A 17,741-nucleotide genomic window follows, 5' to 3' on the forward strand; every position below is an offset into this window, starting at 1 on the left:
ATGGGCCATTTGGGATGATTTATCCATCTCAAACCAATCACTGTAGGCAGAGGGGTGGCCAGACCTGAACCAGTCACTGTGGCTGAGGAGGATTCTATTTGCCAGTTGGCCAGGCCTAGGTCACTTCCCACTCCTGGAAACCAAATGGAACCCAGTGAGCTGGGAGAGAGATGGGGGAGGGAGATATGGTTTCTGAAAGACTGTTCCAGGTACTACTACCAGAAGGTGAGGGAATGGATGCTGGACAGGAAAAACAACAAACATCCTGACATACAAAAGTGTACATGGAGAAGGGAGTTCTTCTGTCGTAGGAAAGGAAGATCAAAAGATTTTATAAATCTGTGGCCTCTGAGATAAACCTCAAAGAGGAGTGAGGTGAAAGGAAAGGCATTGTTTCTGAGTTTCTTCAAATATCTATTGTCACTCCTCTAAACTGTAAGCTCCCCCAGGGAGGGAGAGTCTGTCTTGTCCACTGCTTTATGCTCAGTGCCTGGCACATAGGAAGTACTCAATAAACCATCACTTGAAGTAAGTGAACAAATGAGATGCCTAAAGAAAGCATACAGATTTGAGAGTGCTTAACTGGGATGAGCCATATTGTTGGACTAAAATTGTTCATTTCAAATGTTTGGCTTTTAGCAGCAGAATGCTTTTTTCTCCAAATGAAATCTCACCTGGAACATGTGAAATATAATCAGAGCTGCTGTGATAGAAGCAGGGGCTGGAGCCCCACATCTTGTCCTCTCCAGAGGCCCTCAGCTGCACGCAGACACACACACACACACACACACACACACACACACACACACACACACACACCTGTGGGACATGGGACCTAAGGAAGTGTTTAAAAATCCCTGACAAGAGCTGGAGGAATGGAAGGCATTTGGAAAAGAAGTAGAGCTCAAATCTTGCCAGAGAATTTGCACTCGATGTGACTGAAGATTTTGGGAAAGGAGTGACGCAGCCAAAGTTATATTTTAGAGATCATAGTCTGGCATCCATTTGTGTGAATCATTTGGAGGAGGTTGTGACTGGAGTTTGGGAAGCCAGCTTACACTGTTCTCAACCAATGGTAGAGAAACAAGGGCCAAAGTTTCTGTGGAGTTATTATTTTTTAATTAAATTCTTATTTGAAAACACACAGTTTTTTAAAACAATCCTTATTCTACCACTTAAAAAATAATACAAAGTAAGGAATAAATGAACAAAAGCACACTTTCCCCACCATCAGAGAAAAACACTGAGACACAGCCTGGTGCCGTGGCATGCTGAGGCCTTATACTGGCTCGTGAGAGACAATTTTGGAATTTTCTGGAATTGTGCATGCCAGCTGTTAAACACAGCTTTAATTAATAATTGAATCATAAAAACTCACAACTAAATAAATAATATTAAAGCAAAGGTGATAAAACTCAAAATTCATCACTTCCTAATTATTTTACTGCATTTTCCCATTATCCCTTGAGGTTGTTTACATCTATAGTGTCCGTATGGTTGAAATGCTATGTCACGGTGTGCTACTACATGTCTTGCCAACTCTGTGCTCAGTAATGAAATTGGCCATGGTGGGAGTTTTACACAACAGAAGTAGGCGAACACTGTAAACCAGGGCTATTTTTTTTCCCCTGGGGAGATTTCATTAAATATTTAGCCACATACCACTTGTTCACTGCATAATATTTCCCAATTTTTCCTTTTCTTTCATCTGTATCTCCATCTCCCCAGCTATGAAGTAGATATTTGGGAAGGGCTTATTAGCCACCCAGTATTCAAATTATCTTTCTATTTCTACACAGACCCCTACTGTGGACAACTCTGGTAGGCTGAGGCTCTACCCTCTTTCTGGCAGCTGGAGAAGGACATTCATCCTCCCTCCCACTTCTTCACAGCCCAGGGGTAGGCAGTTGGCCTAAGCCAACCAACTGGAATGCTACCAACTGGACTTTGAATCTTGAAAGAGTGAAAACAAGACCCAGGGAGAATTCATGAGGAGTGGATGGCTCTGCTAGCAGGGAAATCCTCATCAGCAGGTTCCTGTGGTGAGACTTTGGTGTGGCCTCAGCATAACCTCAGCCATATGCCCCTAATGCTTGGCCTCCCAAGGGTTCCCACCCCTTATCCAGGGAGAATACAAGATGAACCCGAAACATTTTGTAGTGTTGGGAAATAAAAAGGTGCTAAAGGAATGATGGAGATGTGTCAGAAGGACACAGAAGTCATCTTAAAGAAATGCCCACTGACCAAATCTGGGACAAATTTAAGCATCAAAATAAATAATAGATTACAACTCATTGAATGAAACAGGAATCTATACCGACACAAATAAATACATATGAAACTGAATGTAAGGAGAAAAGAAAGCTCCACTTCACCATAGAATGCCAACTAACACATGTAGATGGAATAACGGGAGTAGAATACCACTTGGCAATTATTATTTTATTTATTTATTTATTTTTTGCGGTACGCGGGCCTCTCACTGTTGTGGCCTCTCCCGTTGCGGAGCACAGGCTCCGGACGCGCAGGCTCAGCGGCCATGGCTCACGGGCCCAGCCGCTCCGCGGCATGTGGGATCTTCCCGGACCGGGGCACGAACCCGCATCCCCTGCATCGGCAGGTGGACTCTCAACCACTGCGCCACCACCGAAGCCCGTGTACTTGTTTTTGAGGAAATACACAGTGAACTATTTAGGGGTGAAGTGGCATCATGTCTGCAACTTGCTCTCAGAATGATCAGAATAGGAATAACGATAATGGAAAGGAAGGGGAGGAAATAGTAAATGTTAATAATTGTAGAATCTGATTTAAGGAGCTAAGAGAGTTCTATGTACTCTTCTTGCAACTTTTCTGTAAGTTTGAAATTATTTCCTCAAAAATTATATTTAAAAAATAAGCTAAGGGCTTCCCTTTGGAAGTGGCGCAGTGGTTGAGAGTCCACCTGCCGATGCAGGGGACACGGGTTCGTGCCCCGGTCCGGGAAGATCCCACATGCCGCGGAGCCTGCGCGTCCGGAGCCTGTGCTCCGCAACGGGAGAGGCCATAACAGTGAGAGGCCCGCGTACCACAAAAAAAAAAAAAAAAAAAATGCTAAGACCTTTTTCAGAAGGACAAAATTCTTCCTTTCAGCCTACAAACCTGCTCAAACCTCTCTGACACTAAACAAAGCAAAACTAAAAACAAAACAAAATAATGAAGCCCATGGCTACTTACTTACTGTCACCGCTTCCTCCCTGCTGGGCATCAGGATGTTGAGGAAACACCACTGGGTCTAGTGTCAGGAAGTCTCTGTTTGATGCTGGCTCTGCCACTCCCTAACTGTGTGGCTCTGGCCAAATCATTTAACCTCTCTAAGCCTCAGTTTCCTCATGAGGGAACAACAGTATCTCCCACATGGAGCTGCCATGGGGATCAAGGGAGGGAAGGGATATGAAAGCAGGTTATAAACTCTAATACGTTTGACAAATACTAACTGCAGGTGATCCCTCACTTCAACTCCTAGTGATACAGAACTATTGCCTTCACTCCCTGCTAGAATGCATACTCTGCTTGGAGCTCAACCTAGCCTTCGCAGAACTGTACACGGTTCATCATAGCCTTTGTCTGCTGATAATCTCTGCCCTTGGGTACCTTTATTGCCTCTTTTGATCTCTTCCCAACCCTGCCTGCCCCTCTGCCTGCCTGTTCAGGACTGGTGTCCACTTGGGTTTGTTCCTGGTCCTTTCCTCTTCATCTGCTTGATCATTCTGGAATGTCTCATCTATTGCCATCCCTTGAAGGAGACCTCCACTTTTATGCTGATGCCGATGCCCCAAATCACACCTTCTGCATTGGCTTCTCCTTCAGTATTCCATCTCCATCTGGGCATTCCCACATGCACTTTATTTTATTTTATTTTTGTTAACTTTTATTACAGTATAGTTGCTTTACAATGTTAGGTTAGTTGCTGCTGTACAGCAAAGTGAATCTGTTATACGTATATATATATATATATATATATCTCCACTCTTTTTTAGATTTTCTTCCCATTTAGGTCACCACAGAGCACTGAATAGAGTTCCCTGTGCTATACAGTAGGTTCTCATTATTCATCTATTTTACACATAGTAGTGTATACATGTCAATCCCAATCTCCCAATTTATCCCACCCCTCCTTTCCCCCTTGGTAACCATAAGTTTATTCTCTATATCTGTGACTCTATTTCTGCTTTGCAAAACAGTTCATCTGTATTATTTTTTCTAGATTCCACATATAAGCAATGTTATACGATATTTGTTTTTCTCTTTCTGACTTACTTCACTCTGTGTGATAATCTCTATGTCCATCCACGTCTCTGCAAACGGCATTGTTTCGTTCCTTTTTATGGCTGAGTAATATTCCATTGTATATATGTACCACATCTTCTTTATCCATTCCTCTGTCGACGGACATTTAGGTTGCTCTCATATCCTGGCTATTGTAAATAGTGCTGCAATGAGTATCAGGGTGCATGCATCCTTTCGAATTCTGGTTTTCTCCAGATATATGCCCAGGAGTAGGATTGTTGGATCATATCGTAGCTCTATTTTTAGTTTTTTAAGGAACCTCCATATTGTTCTCCTTAGTGGCTGTACCAATTTACATTGCCACTAATTGTGAAAGAGGGTTCCCTTTTCTCCACACCCCTTCCAGCATTTACTGTTTGTAGATTTTTTGATGATGGCCTTTCTGACAGGTGTGAGGTGATACCTCATTGTAGTTTTGATTTCCCACATGCACTTTAAATTCACCTTGGATAACACTAAATGATTTTCTTCTTACTTGCTTCTCTTCCTATGTTCTAATCTTTATTTAAAACACTATGGGGACTTCCCTGGTGGCGCAGTGGTTAAGAATCCACCTGCCAATGCAGGGGACACGGGTTTGAGCCCTGGTCCGGGAAGATCCTCCATGCCATGGTGCACGAGCCACAACTACTGAGCCTGTGTGCCACAACTACTGAAGCCCGTGTACCTAGAGCCCATGCTCCGCAACAAGAGAAGCCACCACAATGAGAAGCCCGCGCACCACAACAAAGAGTGACCCCCGCTCGCCGCAACTAGAGAAAGCCCGTGAGCAGCAACGAAGAGCCAACACATCCAAAAATAAATAAATAAATTTATTTTTAAAAAACAAAACACTCTGTTCTCTCTAATACTTGGGCTAGAAATATAGAAGTCATTTTAAAATTTTTATTTATTTATTTATTTATTTTAGCTGAGCTGGGTCTTAGTTGTGGCATGTGGACTTCTTAGTTGTGCCATGCGGACTCTTTTTTTTTTTTTTTTAATATTTACTTATTTATTTGGCTGCACTGGGCCTTAGTTGCGGCATGTGAACTCCTAGTTGCTGCATGTGGGATCTGGTTCCCTGACCAGGGATCGAACCTGGGCCCCTTGCATTGGGAGGGCAGAGTCTTACCTGCTGGACTACCAAAGAAGTCCCTAGAAGTCATTTATTATTGCTGCTGTTTGCTTTTTGAACATCTACTATGTGCCAGATACTACCCTAGGTACTTTGCATTCTTGATTTGCTTTATTCCTTGAAAGAATCCTATGCAGGAGACACTACTTCATTCTATTTTGCAGAGCTGGAATATGAGGTTCAGAGAGCTTAAATAACTGTGAACCCAAGGTTACATAGCCAGTAAACTGTAATTTGATAATAGGCTTCTCCGACTCCAAAGTTCATTCTCTTAATATTAATCACTATACTACATTGACTTCTTCCTGAATTCTCATATATAATTGTTCATCAGTTCCTTTAAATTTCATCAATGAAATGTCTCTTGAATCAGTTCTTCCCTTACTATGTTCAGACATGTATCCCATATATATTATATACAGTGCTTTTTTCTAATTATAAATGTGATATATAGGCTGTAAGAAAATTCATTACAAAAAATACTAAGCAATATATATATATATTTTTTTGCGGTACGCAGGCCTCTCACTGCTGTGGCCTCTCCTGTTGCAGAGCGCAGGCTCCGGACGCGCAGGCTCAGCGGCCATGGCTCACGGGCCCAGCCGCTCCGCGGCATGTGGGATCTTCCCAGACTGGGGCACGAACCCGTGTCCCCTGCATCGGCAGGCGGACTCTCAACCACTGCACCACCAGGGAAGCCCTAAGCAATATTTTTAAGTGAAGAGAGAGAGAGAGAGAGAAGGAAATTTATAGAATTTAGAGAGAGAAAGGAAAGGAAAGGAAAGGAAAGGAAAGGAAAGGAAAGGAAAGGAGAGGAAAGGAAAGGAAAGGAAAGGAAATTCACTACAGATCTAGATAGTGAAATTTCCCCAACCCCAGCTTCCAAAGATAATCACCGTTAATGGTGTAGTATACATTCCTTAATGTTTTCTCTGTGAATGTAGTAGCATATTATGCCTTTTTAAATGGGATCACCGCAGGACTTCCTTGGTGGCGCAGTGGTTAAGAATCCGCCTGCCAATGCAGGGGTCACAAGTCTGACTCCTGGTCCCAGAAGATCCCACATGCTGCAGAGCAACTAAGCCGGGGCGCCACAATTACTGAGCCTGCATGCCACAACTACTGAAGCCCGCGTGCCTAGAGTCCACGCTCCGCAACTAGGGAAAGCCCTTGGGCAGCGACGAAGACCCGGTGTAGCCAAAAATAAACCAATTAATTAATTTTAAAAAATTAAAAAATAAATGGGATCACCTCATCTTGAAACTTGCCTTTCCTATTTCATATGTCAGCACATACAGATCTACCTTGTTCCTTTTTTTTTTTTTTTTTTTTTTTTTTTTGCGGTACGCGGGCCTCTCACTGTTGTGGCCTCTCCCGTTGTGGAGCCCAGGCTCCGGACGCTCAGGCTCAGTGGCCATGGCTCACGGGCCAAGCCGCTCCGCGGCATGTGGGATCTTCCCGGACCGGGGCACGAACCCGTGTCCCCTGCATCGGCAGGCGGACTCTCAACCACTGCGCCACCAGGGAAGCCCTGTTCCTTTTTTTTTAATTAGGTAAAACATACATGTTTTAGACAAAGTACAATAGGCACAAAAGGGTATATTATGAAGAATAAGTCTCCCTTCACCCTCGTTCTCCCAACTATCCATTGGAATTGCTGTCACCAGTTTCTTGGGTAGCCTTCTGGGGCCTCATTTCTTTTAATGGCAGCATAGCTTCCCACTGTATGGATGTATCAAATCCCTGTACCAAATTATTTTGGTTTTTCTTTAGAGGCACACTTAGATTGTTTCCAATGCTACTACCAACTTGGATATAAATTCCATGTCAATCTTATCAATTACTTATCAGCTCTTAGCTTTTGTGTTCCAGATTGGATAGATGCACCATAATTCATTTATCCATTTCTCTAATGATATAGAATTTAGGCTTAAATGTCATTTGCCCTGCTGGTAGGGCACTTGTGCTGTTAAGTAAGCCCTTCTGCCATTTTGCCGGCAATACAGTTTCTTACGTACTCCACCAAATTGTAAGCTCCTCAAAGGCAGAGAGAAGTGTTCATATTCATCTTTGTATTCTCATAGCCTAGCCCCGAATTTGGTCTGCAATATACGTTCATCACGCTTGAGTGTAATAATAATTGAATTGCCCGCGCTGAGTTCTGACCTCGATTGCGTGGATGCGGAGCCAGCAGAAAGCCGTGGCCCTCTGACCGCTCCCGGTCTCAAAGAGCCCGGAACCCTTGTTGGAAGGGGCGTTGTTTCTCCCGGAGGATTTTTTTAAACCGCAAAGCTTGCCCCGCACAAGCATGGTTGCTACGCACCGGAAGTGCCCGGCTATTTGCTGGGATAAGTTGTTCCGTGGGGCGGAAAAGGTATGTCTGCTTGTGTTCCGACTATTTTCAGCCCCTTTTCCTTGCAGGACCCCATGAGTAAGCTGTGGCGGCGCGGGAGCACCTCTGGGGCTATGGAGGCCCCTGAGCCGGGTAAGCGCGGATCGATAAAGCAACTTAGGCCTTCGCAGAAAAGGAGTCCCTTTCTTGCTCCTCCGAGATTCTTGGGTACTTCGCCACAGGTGGGAAGGAGAAAGGCGGGGCTGTTGTTATGGTAACAGCGAATACCGCGGGAAGAGTAGGACCCCTCAGGGGTATTGGGTTCTTCTGGGATTTCCCTGACCTGCTCCTGATGTACACCGTTGACAGACTCTCCTTCTGCAGGGGAAGCCCTGGAGTTGAGTTTGGCGAGTGCCCACGGCCACGGAGTGCACAAGAAAAAGCACAAGAAGCACAAGAAGAAACACAAGAAGAAACACTACCAGGAAGAGGAGGCTGGGCCCACGCAGCCGTCTCCTGCCAAGCCCCAGCTCAAACTCAAAATCAAGTTGGGCGGGCAGGTCCTGGGCACCAAAAGGTGAGGCCAAGAGAGCCGAGGTTTTACTTGGGGGACTTCAGGAGCAGGTAGAGATAGAAGCAGAAACTGGCTGCGCTTTTCAGAAGACAGAGAATGGACGCTGTGATTTCAGGGCCCAGGTTAAAGCAGCAAGAACCCAAGAGGGTGTAGGGAAGGCTGGATGTACTGAGCAGGAGGAGACAATTGCTCAGCTTACAGAGTGGTTGCTTCTCCGCAGTGTTCCTACCTTCACTGTGATCCCTGAGGGTCCTCGCTCACCCTCTCCCCTTATGGTTGTGGACAATGAAGAGGAACCTGTGGAAGGAGTCCCCCTTGAGCAGTACCGTGCCTGGCTGGGTGAGAAGGGTCTGGAGGTGGGGAAACTGGGTTTCTCATTATACCTGGTTAAGGGAAGAGGGTTCGTTCTGAGGAAGGTGAGAATTTTGCGTGTCCCAGTATTAACTTGGCCAAATTAGGGTTCCCCCTCTGAACAATTCCACTTTTAGCTCTCCAACTTTCCTTTCCAGATGAAGACAGTAATCTGTCCCCCTCCCCACTGCGGGACTTGTCCGGGGCCTTAGGGGGTCAGGAGGAAGAGGAAGAACAAAGGTGGCTGGATGCCTTGGAGAAGGGGGAGCTGGATGACAATGGAGATCTCAAGAAGGAGATCAATGAACGGCTGCTCACTGCTCGACAGGTAAGTTAGTTCATTCTTTATTTGCTTGCCAAATTTATATTGAGAACTTTCCATGTCCCAAGAACTTTGCTAGGCAGCAGGGATATCAGCAGTGGAGAAAAGACAGACAAGGTTTCCGTTCTTATGGAGCTGGTATTCTTGTGCAGTAAATAATTTCGAAAAACTGTAAGGTTTATAACAAAAATAGGGTGATGAAATAGAAAGAAGTAGAAAAGAAACAACATTAGATAGGGTAGTCTGGAAAGACCTCTCTAAAGAGATAACATTTACAATACCAGAGGAGCTTACCCGGCAGAGAGACCAGCAGGGGCAAAGACCCTGAGAGCGGAACATGCCTAATCATGGTCAAGGAGAAGAATAAGTGTGACTATCACAAAAGGGTTGTTTACAGAGAAGTAATGTATTTGATTTATATTTCAGTAGATTTCTTTGGTTTCTTAGTGGTGGTAAGGGATAGAAGCAAGACCAGGTAGGAAGCTGTTGAAGTAGGTAAGAGATGGTGGTGGCTTGAACCAAGGTGGAATGGTAGAGATGGAGAAAATCAGATGGATTCTGGATATATTTAGGAAACAGACACTTGTTGGGGGAAGGAGAGGAATCAAGGATAACTGTTAGTTTTTGGCTTGAGCAGTTATCCAATTGATGCTATCCATTGATATTAAAAGATTTAAAACAACAACAAAAAAGCCTCCAGAGAGCTGGTACAGAGTTTTGGTACACAAGGCAGGAAGGTAACATTACTAATACTTTTCCCCTTGAGAGTCAAGGATCTAAAGCTGGAAGTCTGGAGACCTGAGAGGAGGCAGTATTAAGGGCTCCTGGAGAGGGTGCTCATTTCACCCCTTCTCTCAAGGCCTGTTCTCCTCAAGACCCTGCTTTCCATGTCCCATCTTCCCCTTCCCCCGTTCAGGCAGACCTCACTTCTCTGTTTTGACATCTCTTCCGTCTCTCCCTAGCGAGCTCTGCTGCAGAAGGCTCGAAGTCAGCCTTCCCCGATTCTGTCACTACCTGTGGCCGGGGGGTGCCCAGCCCCCGCTCTCACCGAGGAGATGCTGTTGAAGCGTGAGGAGCGGGCACGGAAGAGGCGGCTGCAGGCGGCTCGGCGGGCGGAGGAGCACAAGAACCAGACTATTGAGCGCCTCACCAAGACTGTGGCGCCCAGCGGGCGGGGAGGCCGAGGGGCCGCGCGGGGCGAGAGGCGTGGAGGGCGGGCCGCGGCCCCGGCCCCCATGGTGCGCTACAGCAGCGGGGCACAAGGTTCCACCCTTTCCTTCCCACCTGGCGTCCCCGGCCCCGCGCCGGTGTCTCAGCGGCCGTCCCCATCTGCCCCTGCGCCTCGGTGCTCTGTCCCCGGCTGTCCACATCCGCGCCGCTATGCCTGCTCCCGCACAGGCCAGGCACTCTGCAGCCTTCAGTGCTACCGCATCAACCTGCAGATGCGGCTGGGTGGGCCTGAGGGCCCCGGATCCCCACTTCTGGCTTCTTAAGGCCCTCACCCAATCTGGACTCTGTGCCTTCTCCTCTGTCCCCGGTTTTCAGTGTCTTCCCCACCCTATTAAATTTCATCCAGTGCCTTGACTTGTACAGAACTGGGGTAATGGGGTATGGGTAGGCCAATTCCGCGTACACACATCTTGCCCCCACCGGAGCTTGCGTCGAGGCCTGGGAAACGTCCACCAGGCCCAAGAACAGTAGCCAGCCCCCGCCCAGACTCCAGCCGACATTTGTGACCCTGCCTCTTCCTGGCGTGGTTAAGCGTTCGGCGTCATCTGGAAAATAGGACTCAAGCCAATCAGCGGGAACTTTGCTGTTCTGGGCGGCCATTCATTGGTTGATAACGCAAACCCGTTCTGTTGTCCATATTGGCTGTTGTCACTGTCAGTCAGGGCCATGGGTCGAACCTTACCCCACTCTTTGTCTGTGCAAGCTCTTGTTGTCTGGGAGAGTGGCGGAGGCGCTGCTGTAGATTGGTCACAGGGAGAAGCCTGTGATCTTTCCTATTGGCCCATGTGTCGGAGGGTGATGTGGATTGGTAGGACGGAACAACCTGGGTGCTAGTTGGCAGAGCTCTGGCTGGATGGAAGGTCCGGTTGCGAAGTGATGGTGGAGGCAGCGAAGATGGGCCGGGCAGGGACCATGGCGGTGGCGGCAGAAGTGGCAGGGGCGGGGTGGCTGGCGGTAGAGGAGACTGTGGTCTTCAGGGGGCTGTAGGCAGAGGCATGGCTCGGGCCAGCGGCGGGAACGGCAGCGAGGAGGACTGGGGGGCACTTCGGGTGCCGCAACAGCAGGTATCCCAACAGCTCCAAAAGCCTATCACGACAGCCATTTATTTCTCGTTCCCCTTTCCTTGTCCCTGCCTTTTGGGGGGTGGGGGAGGAACTCACGGAGACAAAGGTACTGCGAAGTTCCTAGATATGTTCCTTGCACCCTTTGTCTAAACTTTGTAATGTACTGTAGATGCAGTTGACTTGTGCCTGCAGCTTCATAGACCCCCATCCCGTGGCTGCAGTGGAACCTACAGTGGCTCTCCAGTGACCAGAGGCATAGCGAGGCCCCAGGGAGGCTCCCTCTGTTTTGCAACTGTTATTTGTGATGTTTTTCTGTGTGCCTATTGTCACAACCGAGTCTGGCAGCGTCTACTCTTGAGAGAGCAATTTGGAGAAGAGCTGGAACCCAGACTCGCGCCTTGGATGCCATCCGTTAGCATCCGCAGCAATCCCATCTGGTTGGGAGCCCTGCTCTGGGTCTCACACTGACCCTCCTCTACCCTAGGAAGCCTGAGACCCAGGGGTGGAAAGATCCAGCTTGGGAGTGGGGATTGGCAGACCATGGGGAATGATGATGAAAACAGCTTTAGGAATTACCTTAAACTCCTTACCCATTGTCTGAGACTTTGAGATAGCTCAGACTGTCTTCTGGCTTCTGCCAAAATACTCCCTTAACAGAAAACACCCTGGGGAGCCAGACCTGAGTATGAGAGAAGTCTCTTATATGCAGAGCTGAAATCTGCCTCTTTGTATGTCCACACCTTGCATCTTAATCTTGGTCTCTAGACTGATTCTTGCTATTCCAAATCCTCTTCCATGCTGGCAGCCCTTCAGATATTTGAACACTCCTCTCAGCATTACTCTTCCCTCTCCCCATAGATTTCTATGAGCTAAACTTGGTTCACAGGGTGGGATTGTGTATGTGTATGCAGGGGCTGGGGATGGACAGTGCCTTGGGCTGGAACCTCCCTTGGTTCTAAGTGCCTCCTTGCTCCCAGCTTCGAGAGCTGTGCCCAGGAGTGAACAACCAGCCTTACCTCTGTGAGAGTGGTCACTGCTGCGGGGAGACTGGCTGCTGCACCTACTACTATGAGCTCTGGTGTGAGTCTTCAAGAGGGCTCTTCTTGGGTCCTTCTGCCCACCCGCCTTTGGACCTCAGCCTTCAAGGACCCTTCTCTGCCTGGGAGGTATCTAAGACTCTCCCTCCTCACTTCCTGCAGGGTTCTGGCTGCTCTGGACTGTCCTCATTCTCTTTAGCTGCTGTTGTGCCTTCCGCCATCGACGAGCTAAACTCCGGCTGCAGCAACAGCAGCGGCAGCGTGAGATCAACTTGTTGGCCTACCACGGGGCATGCCATGGGGCTGGCCCTGTCCCTCCCGGTTCACTGCTTGATCTTCGTGAGTGACTTGAGGCTCTGGGCTCACTACCAGCGGTCCCTCCCAAAACAGGACCCTGATTCATCCCACACTCCCTTTTCAAACATTTCAAAGCACACTTTTTGCTAACAGGAAAGAGACCCCCCCCCCCCCGGCCTTGTTGCCTTCCACCAACCATGCCATTCTCTCCTGCAGGCCTCCTCAGCACCTTCAAACCCCCAGCCTATGAGGATGTGGTTCACCGCCCAGGCACACCGCCGCCTCCTTACACTGCAGCCTCAGGCTGCCCCTCGACTGCTTCCAGTGAATGCACCTGCTGCTCCTCTGCTTCTAGCTGCCCTGCCCACCAAGAGGGAACAAATGTGGAAGATGTTTCCTCCCACCAGAGTGACCCTCCTCATCAGGAGGGTGAGCCTGGGGCAGGGGTGAGCCCTGCCCCCACACCACCCTTCTGCCGCTATCGCCGCTTGACTGGGGACTCAGGTATTGAGCTCTGCCCTTGTCCTGACTCCAGTGAGGGGGAGCCAGTCAAGGAGGCTAGGGCTAGTGCCACCCCACCAGATGTGGAGGACCAGTCCCCTGTGCACAGCCCCTAGATCCTGTACCCCAGGTCTCCTTTGGGGCTGGCTTCCAATGAAGGGGACATCCCATAAGCAATTTGGGGAGGGTGGGTGGTTTACTTGCCCACCAGAAACAGCCCTGCTCCCAACTCCCTGAGTTCTCCTCGGCCTCTCCCTGCCCTCCTAGAATCGGTCTGAAAGGGCTGGAGTCCTGAGGAGAAGGGCAGTGTTGGGAGGACTGTGCTAGCTCTGTCTCATAAGACATACACAGGAGCCTTTGATCTCATTAAAGAGATGTGAACCAGCTGCTTGTGGATTTGGGTGGACTAGTGCTCAACTTACTGCATTGCACTTGATTGGAGGGGACCTCCAATCCACCTACTCTGAAGGACAGCAGGCAGCCCTAAGGCCTGGACTGAGCTAAGACCTCTTGGTGAGGCAAAGTTGGCAAAAGCAATAGAGTTTGACATGGCTTTCCCATTTATTTATAAAAATAGACTCTGAATTCACATTCACTCCAGGGCTATGTGGGATGTCAGTAAGGAGACACCTGAGATGAGCTGAGGAGGGTTTGAAGCACTGGTACTTGAGGGCTAGGGGCAGAAGTGAGAGACCTTGTCCCTCGACTCCAGAGTGGCATAAGGGGCCTGGCTCCCCTCCCATGTTCCCCCTTCAATAGTCTTCAGCCATGGCCAGTAGGACAAGGCTGGTCCAGCCCTGGAAAGGGCGGCAGCCCATGCCTCGCCCATCCTGGTCACTGTATTGCTCCCACAGGAAGCCCGTGGCCTGGTACTGCCGCCTCACATTGCTCACCAGATTGGTACGGAGCTCTCTGTGGAGCTTGGCAGCACGGGCCTGGTAGGGACCCTTCAGATGCCCATAGTAGTGAAGAGCCCCCAATGCCAGGTAGTTGACATTGAGCCACACAGCACCTCGCCAGTAGGGAGGATCATGCTCTGAATTGCGCTGGCTGTAAAAGGGGCTGGTTGCTGCAAGGGAGCGCAAACCAAAGGGGCTCCAGAGCTGGCGGCTATCAGCTACAACATCCAGCAGGGGTCCAAGGCGGGATGAGTTGGGGTCCAGTAGCCTCAGCAGGAAGGGGAAAAGACTGACATAGCCCAAGGCATCCACATACTGTAAGCGAGGGTTGGGCCGGCCCACCACTCGCACCAGGCCCTGAGGGGGTCTAGGCTTCAGCTGCACTGCTTTTGTGTGATTCCCAAAGTCTGCAAAAACTCCTAGCTCTGGGGCCCAATGCAGCTCATCCAGGCTCTCCTCTGCTTCCAGGGAGGCAGCCAGTGGGCCCAGCTCTGCAGCTGCCTCAGCCTCTCCCAGCCGCTCTGCTAGCCGCATCAGCACACGGGCACCCAGTGCCACCCAGCACCGCAGGTCCAGGTGCCGCTCAGTGGATGAAGGGTGTGAAGCCCGGGGATAGTCATCCAACCCTGAAGGCAGCGTCTTGGGGTTCAGTAGGGTTGGCAAGGCTGGGTCCCGGCCCCGCCAGCGGTAAGACAGTGGCACTGGCCCTGCCTGGCTCTGATGAAGCCAGGAGAACCAGGCACGCAGGCGGGGGAAGGCCCTGTGGAGGAAGGCGTAGTCGGCAGGGTCACCACCCTCTAGCATGTGGGCTATAGGCAAAAGCAGAGTTGGGGGGTTGGCGTGGGCTGTCCGTTGCACCAGGAACTCTGAGGGCACCCGGGCTCTGGCCTCATCCCCCAGCACCTGCTCCCGCCCAATCCAGCCGTCAGCATTTAGCAGCCCCAGCCAGTGGCCTATGGCCTCCCGGGTGAGCCGGGGATCCCACCGTTGGATCACCAGCTGGTGAAAGCCCTCGTCCCACAGGAAACCTCGCGGGAAGAATGACCGGGAGGGCACTGCTGTGAAAAGAGGGACAGGTGGAAAGAGGACTGGGTCCACCTTCTGCTTAGACCCCTCAACCTCCATGTCTGGCAACACCAGACCCTGTCCATAGAAGTAGCCAATACCACCAAGAAGACCACTGAGGGCAACCTGACCCAAAGCCTGCTCCTCAGGGCTCAGGCCCTTCTCCTTCAGCCGGAAGGTCTTCTCAAAGCGCTCTCTAAAGGCTTCAGCATGGCTTTCCAGGGCCTGGGTCAGCAGGCTGCCTGCCAGCTGCTCTAGGGCTTGGCTTCCTCCTGCCTGGGCACTGCCTGATTCAAACACCAACTCCACAGAAAAGGGGACTTTCAGTGTCACCTGTTGTATCAAAAATTGCCCTTGTCCCTGTCCTTGCCCACTTGGGCCTCTGTCCTCCCACTTCAGAGATCCTGGCAAGCCGAGGTAGCGTTCAGGGGAAGCCCCTGGGGGCCGATGCTGAAACCAGTTATTTAGGCGGCTCTTCACCATCTCTGTCAGCAAGGGAAGTCCTGGGTTGGAGGACCAGAAGACATTGTAGCTTGAAAGGAAAAAGATAAACAGGAAATATTACTCAGGAGAAAGTGGTGGGGATTATAAAGCGAAAACATGAGGTGATCAGGAGTCAGGATGGGAGAGTCTTGGCAATGCAGGGAACATGGTGAAAAGAGGGTAGAATGGGGGAGATGGAAATCAGGCTAAGTCAGCATCCATACCACCACCCCACACTCTCTTCCCCCAGTTACCTGCCATACTTGGGGGCTGTATCTCCTGGACTGGTTGGTGGCATAAGTGTAAAGCGGAAGTCACCAAGTTCACTGGTGTGTCCACTGATGAACTTCAACTGCCCCTTAGCTCCAACCTCTGGCACTAGGACTTCTTTGCCATCTGTTACCACATAGAAGAACAAGGACACCAAAGGGAGAGCAGAGGTACCTGAGGCCTGGGAGACCAATGAGGACATAAAAACACAGCATTAGGTTAGCAGTCTCTCCCCTGAGAATCAGCCTTAGGGAAAGGGACACCAGGTGAGAGCAACATAGTAAACAACATACATCTAGCAGTGTTGAGGGTCACTGAAAGTAAGCACCAGTGGGATGAGATAAAGAGCTCTGCACAGGGTTCTCTGGGAAATAATAGTACTTTTGTCCCATGTACTATGCTAAGAACTCTACGTATTATTTCCTTTAATTCTTACAATTCTGTGAGTTAGGTACTTTTTTATTTCCATTTTACAGACAAGAAAACCAAGGCTTAGAGATAGTAAAAAGAGATGGTCATACAGGCAAGTGTTTAAGGCAGGCAGCAGATTCAAACCAGGCAGCCAGGCTCAGAGCCCCTGCTATTAACCCCCACTTTATCCTGCATTTGCACGCAGCAAAGGAAGGGTGGAGGAAGTCTGGGCTAGGGGAAGGGTGTCCTGAGGGCCCTGACCTGAGGCTCTACAGTCACTCTCCAGCTCCAGTTCCCTCCGTGTTGACCCCCAGGCCTCTTGACGAACTCAGTGGTGAGCCTTAAGGCCCCATCCTGGATGTGTTGCCGCCCGAAGGAGAGACCGTCGTGGAACTCCCAGCCATAGGGACCCACGCCGTCCCCCTGCTCACACGTGTGCCTGAGCTTAGGGGTCCCCGGGGTGGTGCCTTGCTGCGCCCACATCAGTCCTGGGGGTAGAATGGCCAGGTAAGTCAAAGAGAGAGCAGGGGACCTGTCCCTCTGGGTCGCCGAGAACTTCAGGGTCATCCCTCTTAATAACTCTCCTGATCCACTCCTCACCACCCTTGATCTGGCGCGAAGCTGGGGCGCCCAGATTAAGTGCCCGCCTGCCTGCCCGCCCCGCGTCCAGGTTACCGGTGAGGAGGGGCTGCGGACTGCGGGTCTTCATGCCGAAGTAAACGTGGGGACGGTAGGTGCCCCAGAAGAGGTCCGGGGCCACGGCAGGGCTGGAAGAGTCGGGAGGCAACGCCGGGGGCGCGGAGTGCAGCGTGACAGCCCGCCGCGCACGGTGCCATGCCAGCAGCCAGCATCCCGACAGGCCCAGGGCCAGAGACAGGACCACGACGGCCAGAGCGGCTCCCGCAGCCGCGCCCCGGGGCCTGCCGCCCCGGCCTTCCCGTCGCGCGGGGCCGCCCCGAGCCGCCCTCTCAGCGGTCCGTGCTCCGTCTGCCGGCGCTCCGCGGCGCCGCCGCTCGCCCCGAGCCATCCTTGCACGGAAATCGGCGTCGTGGGGACCCGGAGAGATGGCCACAAAGCCCGGGTCCCTGCTCGCCTCCTGGGCTCGCGCGCAGCGCCTGGAACACCACTGATGTGTCAGCCGCACCCACCGGCCCGTGCCTCCCCCTCCGCTTCCGCAGGAAGTCCCGCCCCTCCACGTCAGGTTAAGCCCCACAGCAAAACAGCGCGGCGTGGCGTAGGGCTGGTCCCTGGGGTCGGCCCTCTGGGCCGCGTCCACTGGATCGGCGTTTATTCGGCGTTCTCACGCAGTTGACAGGCTAGTAGGAAAAACCAATCACATTTGTCTTTTTTTTTTCTTTTAATAACTACTGTATATTAAGAGCATGAGACGCTGTCCTAAGTGTTTTACATTTAACCGCTCTCCATATCGCCCCAATCAGGTGCCTGAAAACCGTGGCCTAGA

The 17,741-nt window shown here is 50.5% G+C and overlaps 3 protein-coding genes across 4 annotated transcripts; 2 read left to right on the plus strand and 1 right to left on the minus strand.

The window, feature by feature from the left end:
- Positions 1–7,819: 7,819 nt before the first annotated feature.
- Positions 7,820–10,606, plus strand: INO80B (INO80 complex subunit B; the record flags this gene model as incomplete). 2 transcript variants are annotated; one of them, XM_082851254.1, is made up of 5 exons in its annotated part: positions 7,820–7,928; positions 8,160–8,352; positions 8,570–8,688; positions 8,859–9,028; positions 9,985–10,606. In XM_082851254.1, the coding sequence occupies 5 exons, from the start codon at positions 7,820–7,822 to the stop codon at positions 10,513–10,515; spliced, it is 1,122 nt and encodes a 373-aa protein (XP_082707380.1). In that variant the 3' UTR covers positions 10,516–10,606. The 2 variants fall into 2 exon arrangements, with proteins under 2 accessions (XP_082707380.1, XP_082707381.1); XM_082851255.1 differs by having other exon boundaries at positions 7,871–7,928; positions 8,145–8,352.
- Positions 10,607–11,100: 494 nt separating this feature from the next.
- Positions 11,101–13,552, plus strand: WBP1 (WW domain binding protein 1). Its single transcript, XM_082851674.1, has 4 exons — positions 11,101–11,316; positions 12,294–12,396; positions 12,516–12,692; positions 12,867–13,552. The coding sequence occupies exons 1-4, from the start codon at positions 11,248–11,250 to the stop codon at positions 13,265–13,267; spliced, it is 750 nt and encodes a 249-aa protein (XP_082707800.1). The 5' UTR covers positions 11,101–11,247; the 3' UTR covers positions 13,268–13,552.
- Positions 13,553–13,694: 142 nt separating this feature from the next.
- On the minus strand, positions 13,695–17,391 carry MOGS (mannosyl-oligosaccharide glucosidase). The gene is made up of 4 exons (XM_082852036.1): positions 16,955–17,391; positions 16,541–16,767; positions 15,853–16,049; positions 13,695–15,647 (listed from the first exon to the last, which is right to left on the minus strand). Exons 1-4 carry the CDS (start codon positions 17,304–17,306, stop codon positions 13,904–13,906), a joined length of 2,520 nt encoding a protein of 839 aa, XP_082708162.1. The 5' UTR covers positions 17,307–17,391; the 3' UTR covers positions 13,695–13,903.
- Between the last annotated feature and the right edge of the window lie 350 nt (positions 17,392–17,741).

Source organism: Leucopleurus acutus, assembly GCF_964270905.1.
Source record: "Leucopleurus acutus genome assembly, chromosome: 12".
Classification (NCBI taxonomy): Eukaryota; Metazoa; Chordata; class Mammalia; order Artiodactyla; family Delphinidae; genus Leucopleurus; species Leucopleurus acutus.